The 5,804-nt window shown below is 45.4% G+C and overlaps 1 protein-coding gene across 2 annotated transcripts in view; it reads right to left on the bottom strand.

The window, feature by feature from the left end:
* Positions 1 to 5,203, bottom strand: part of LOC105564345 (lymphocyte antigen 6G) — an 81,577-nt gene extending 76,374 nt beyond the window's left edge. For both annotated transcript variants that reach the window (XM_012016653.1, XM_012016652.1), the window contains exon 1: positions 4,499 to 5,203. In XM_012016653.1, the coding sequence (XP_011872043.1) occupies positions 4,499 to 4,559 (61 nt within the window). In that variant the 5' untranslated portion in view covers positions 4,560 to 5,203. The remainder of the gene's footprint in view (positions 1 to 4,498) is intronic.
* Positions 5,204 to 5,804: the final 601 nt, after the last annotated feature.

The raw sequence follows: 5,804 nt of genomic DNA, 5'->3' as shown, positions 1-5,804 counted from the left end.
CACAAGAGCAATATGTAAAATTAACACATGAATGTGTCAAACATTTAACACAAAATTTTTAACCGGCATTTTCTTTAACAAGAAAACAGAAATTTTCGAACTGTGTACGCATAGTCCCAAAGTACAATTCAAAGTTAATCGACGAGAGGCCTTAGTTGATTGGAACGGGCAATTATCCCAAGGAACACGTTGGTTTCGTTCTGCACAGTGTTTACAGTACAACTACTGAACATTAATACTTTTAACTTGTTTGAAGGACTACATAGCACAGATTATAACGTTTAAACTAACATTACATTTTTATATGCAAAGAAGAAACTTGTTTACGTCCAACAACAAGCGCAAAAAATATAGTTTTGATAAACGAAAAAGTGAAACAACTTAATAGTACATAAACTTTTGTATTACGACTGAAAAATATAAGAAACTCGTTTACTGATCCAAGTATAAAAAACATTTAATAAAAATAAATATGTCGGAGTCAATTTTTCGTCACTTAGAAATCGCGTGACCATTTTGAGCGAAAGTGAACCCATTTTGACATTTTTTATCGACTTTAGTGTGTCCCTTGGGATCTCATACCTCGGTTAACTTCAATTAATTTCCCTCGTCGCGATAATAGATCTCAAGCGTTGCGTGTCGTCGGTTGAACTTGGAAAATCCAGCAGCGAAAACTCAAGTCCGCGATATCTACACCCTCGTCAGAGGCGCAAAGTTCTCCGCGCAAACACGCCCGATCTACGCTGACCTTTATCAAGCACGAAGAAATTACAACGCAGCATTTCGCGCAATATCGAAAGATTCTGACTTCTCCCGCGCCGCAATCCAACCGCGTAATTATGTTGACCTTCGGGGTGGATTTCACCGCTTGGATCTCACACGCCGCAAGCAGATGTAATACTTGGGAAAAGTCAGTTCATCAGCAAGATTACACTATTACTGCGGAATTGGGCCGCTAGATACCGGATGTATGTACTATATATAGCATGGAACGTCCTTCCCGAAATCCCAATTTCATTGGGGTGAGGGGGGGAGGGGGGAAGGCTATAATCCGTGCGCAAAACGCCCATCGATATGCATGCAACTGTGTGCGTATAATCGTCCGGTGTACGACAGATTGACGACGGGGAAACGTGGGAATACGCGTCCAAATGTGTCTCCCATCGAGAACGAAATGCACATTTCGGAGTTATTCCTAGATTGCTGTAGCAATTCAGAAATACATAGCCATCGGTCGCGAATGTTATCACGAACGTGAATCACAATTTCCTCATCGCGCCACTTGCGACCGACAGAGGCCGATTTTTCAAGATTACGGGGTCAACGAACAAATTTCGTAGTTAAGGGGATGCTGGAGTGATTCTGCACCCTTTGCACTTTTGGCGTCTAGAGCTGTCGATTCGTGAAAACGTTTGTGTAATGTAACAAACTATGGGGCTTTTGCGCACAGACCGACAGTGTTCCACTAATCGGACTAAATCGGAGAACAGCATAGTATCATTGAAATTAAGTTTAGAAGCCTAACAAAAAAATCTATTCACTCGAATAAGTTGTAGATTACCTAACTTCGATTTTTGGTAGGTTTGTAAACTTAATTTCAACGATACCATGCTGCTCTCTGATTTAGTCCGATTAGTGGAAACTAGTCGGTCTGCACAAAGCCACATAATTTGTATTACACAAATGTTTTCATGAATTGACAGTTCTAGGAGCAAAAGGTGCAAAAGGTGCAGAATCACTCCAACATACCCTTAAGGATGATATTACATTTGTCGTACGATAAATTTTTTAAGTGTGTTGATTGGCTGCAGTACAGTAAAATTCCCGGGTCTCTAGAAATTATCTATTCTGCAGCCAATCAACACGCTTGAAAAATGCATCGTACGACACATGTAACATTAGCCTAAGGATCGGAGCACAAAGCAACGTAATAGCTTACGACAAAGACGCAGGTGTAAACGTAGATTAGCGCACGAGCTTTGGCGTATGTCGTACTTGCCTCCAATTACATTTGACTAGAGGTGTGACATTTTGATGTTACCTTTGTACGCAAAATATCGCAAAATGCCCTAGGACCGTCTTTAATGTCATATCTTTACATTTTGGAGTCCCCAACTTCGTTTTAACACGTTTTTAAAACGCAAAATGACCCTCAACACGCAAAATGGCGTTCAAATAACGTCAAAAATCGCAAATTTTCCTTAGTAAATTTTAGGGCTAAGCCAAAGAGATTTATGCCTAAGACTTTTTTTTAAACTTTTGTTACTGCTTTTACAGCCAGAACATGATATGTGATTTCAGTAATTTGTTCCATGCTATTTTAATATGTTATGTTTTATGTTACACTTTTAACATATGTTTAGCCTTAATAAATGTCGTAAATTGTTCTATTAAAACATTAAGTCGTCTTTTTGAAACCCTGCCCACCTCTGACCACGACATTATCATAAACATTATCAAAATAACGCAAAATTCGGAAAAACAAAATGCAAAATATGCCCAAAAATAACATTACAATTACTCAAAATCTGGAAAAACAAAGCGTAAAAAATGCTAAAAAACTAACATCAAAATGTCACACCTCTACATATGACGTTACATTTACGTTGCTTTGTGCTCTGACCCTAAGATACGAAAACGTCTTAAGCCCGTGTTACACTACGTATTGGAGATCGCGGATCGGATTGAGATTGTGGATCGCGGATCGCATTTCAGCCAATCAGACGAGACAGCCTCGGATCGGATTAGTTGAATTGCGATTCACGATCCGCAAAGCGTGACACAGGCTTTACGTATATAATAATCAAGGCGACCTCTGTCTTCCGCTCGCAAACAATCCGCTCGCCATACTTCGACCCGTGTTCTCCATTCACGGCGTGTCACCTTCGCGGGACAGTTGAAAATTAAATTAGTCTCGATTTCCAGTGTCCGGCCGTGCGTTAATTTCAAGTGGGATAATGTCATTATCGAGAAAGCCGAGACGCCGATAAGCGACGTTTCCGTTCTTGGAATTCGCTGTCTTAACGAACCGTTCGCCTTTCGTCTCTCGTTAAAATCGTCGTGTAACGAGAAACCGTGTAACCCCGAGGCGCAGCCTTAACTATTCAGTAGACAGAAAAGTGTGTGTGTTTATACAAACGGAACCGTGTTCCGTTTTGTGTCGTTAATTAAAAACAGTCTTCCATTATTAATTAGATAGAAGAGAAGCGAAAGAGAGCGCGCTCTTGTCATCCGGACTGAAAGACAACGCGAGACAGTCCCCGTAACAGTTTTATTACCTCCGTGTAATTAATAAATCCTTTAAAGTCATTTCCGATCCCTTAGTTGCGCGAGCACGAATTGCGCTTGCATAAAAAGGGGTACGTAGCGGTAGTTTCGCTAAACGGCAAGTAATTAAATATGCCATGTCGAGCGTAAGAATTTAACAATATACGCATGTAACGCGCGATACGTAAAACCGTGTTAATTGCGCACCTGCCGGCACTTAATTAAGCAATTCTTGACGGCTCCGCGAAATGGCGACCAGTTGCTATCGACACGATGCTATTTTAATTTATCTTAATTTTATCGAGCCATTAACGCGTTACAACGGGATGCGCAAACGTCACGTTACGCTCGAGAATATTTTTCCTTTTACCGCTTGTAATTTCACGAAACTGTTGGTGCAACGGTTGGGAAGGCGCTGAACGTTTTTAAGGCAGCAACGACTTGTGTAAGAAACCATAAACGTATAATATATCTCTATCGTTCCCCTTACTCTTCTGTTACCACCCACTATTTATTAAACAAAGATGAGGCGACCACTCAACCGCCAGCTATCTCGTTCTAAAGTTTGTACAGGTTCTGAACGTGGGAGAAGGAACGCGCAGTCTACTCTTACTATGTCCATGAATCAAACCGATTCTCCATGACTGTCCCGACCGCGGATGTCTAAAAACATCGCGTGTACGTCGCGATTCCCGAAGAGACTCACAGCACGCAGCTTCGGACTAACTTTCGATTCGCATCCCTCCCTCTCTCCCTCCAAACTTCGTGAATGCAATCATCACACCCGGGGAAAAAATGGAAAAAGTCTTATTATATGTGTCTCAATCAAGTAACATTTAACTATATCTCACGAGTTCCAATGCTAAAAATCCTCAAATCCTCAGAGACTTTCCTTGCACGTTCGAGATTATCTATTGAGATCCAACTAAATCTATAATCAAATGTCCTAAGAGAACATAATTAGATCTCAATAGATAATAGCATTGAATATTCCACAAGAGCGTCAGATCTCTGAAGATCTGATGATTTTAGAATTGGATATATAATTAGATATCACACGATTGAGACATATATAATGAGATATCTCCATTTCTCCCCGGGCACTCTGACACGTTTTCCAGGCCGCGCGTGAAACCGCGCGTTGTCTCGATGTTAACGCAAATCCGCGGAGATGTCCCCGTGGGGCATCCGGCTCTTTCAAAAACGATTCGACTCTGACGCAAGCACTCACCGATGCAGACGACGAGCGCCACGGCGAGAATCGGCGGGAAAGCCCTCGAGGACGAAAGCATGTTGCGGCTGGGATCTCAGCGAGCCACGGGACGAGAATAAGCACCCACGGCAGGGACGAAGAGTCACTCAGCCACTTTGGAGAGCGTCCCACGCGGGACCGGACGTCGGGCTGACGGGGCCAACCGGAAGGGGCGGAACCAAGATACGGCGTGGAGACCCGCGCGATAAAACGGAGAACGAAAGGAAAAAAGGCACTGCGTGCACCGCGAGCCGCTCAATCACTGCGTAGCGCCGCGAATACGTGGTCCACACCCTCGATCAACACCGAGGATCGATCGCGATCCCCCACTGACTCTGAGACGCGAACGACTTTCCTCTTGCTCTCCTCTTGAGGTATCCCTCAACAATGTTGCCCTCGGCGAGCAATCGGCGCGGGTTCGCATCCGCGCTTTCTTTCCTTCGCTCCTCGCCCCCCCTCTCTCTCTCTCTCTCTCTCTCTCTCTCTCTCGTGTACGTGCCCCCCCGCGCGATTAAATCGACAGGGAGCGTTCGCGGGTGGGTACCCCGATTCGGTGGGTGAGGCGAGCGGGGCCCGGGGGCGGAAGGGTGGCTTTTTACAGGGAGGCACGTCCTACCGCCGGTACGTCTGTTGCGGCGCCAACGTCGGACTGACTTTCTCTACGTTACGGCCGCGCTGCAGCAGTGGCGGCGCGCCGCGACGCTCCGCGCCGGACCGCGTCGTCGCGCGGGTACATCCTGCGTCACGTGTGCGCCCGTGGGCGTGCTCCGGATGCAGCGGGACACCCCGCCGACGCCGCGCGGGGGCAACTGGAGAACGCGCGCGAGCGGACCCCCGGCGAAAGCGGATGACGCCTCAGCTCGGGGAGTCGGCCCGACGCGACGCGTGTCGCACGGTCCCGTTCCTGCCACATTCGCAGACGCTCACCACGAGGAGCAACGCGATACCGTCTCGTTTTTAATATATCGCTACGTACGGGTTGTTATATTTCACTCCTGAGACATTCGGATCGGTGTTCGACTTGGATGCGAGTACGCCTTTCGCGGCGTTTATTCCTACCTACAGCGGTGTACAGTGCCGAAAGGATCAGTGTTTAATCAAATCGCTCATTTATTTTTCCAGTAGTCAGTGAACGCGTTGCTCTCGCCGACGAAATCCGGCTTATGACGAAAATCAACTTTTCGAGAAGAATCCATTTAAAGTTTTGCAATGATACTTTGGATTTGTAGGTCAGACTTCGGCCCGAGAAACTGGTAACGTTGAATGCGCGTTTGGTGCAATTTTA

This window comes from Vollenhovia emeryi, unplaced genomic scaffold (genome assembly GCF_000949405.1).
Source record: "Vollenhovia emeryi isolate VEMERY1.0 unplaced genomic scaffold, V.emery_V1.0 DF939166.1, whole genome shotgun sequence".
Taxonomy (NCBI): Eukaryota; Metazoa; Arthropoda; class Insecta; order Hymenoptera; family Formicidae; genus Vollenhovia; species Vollenhovia emeryi.
Note: the sequence above shows the minus strand (reverse complement) of the source record. Positions and strands in the feature narration are given on the sequence as shown.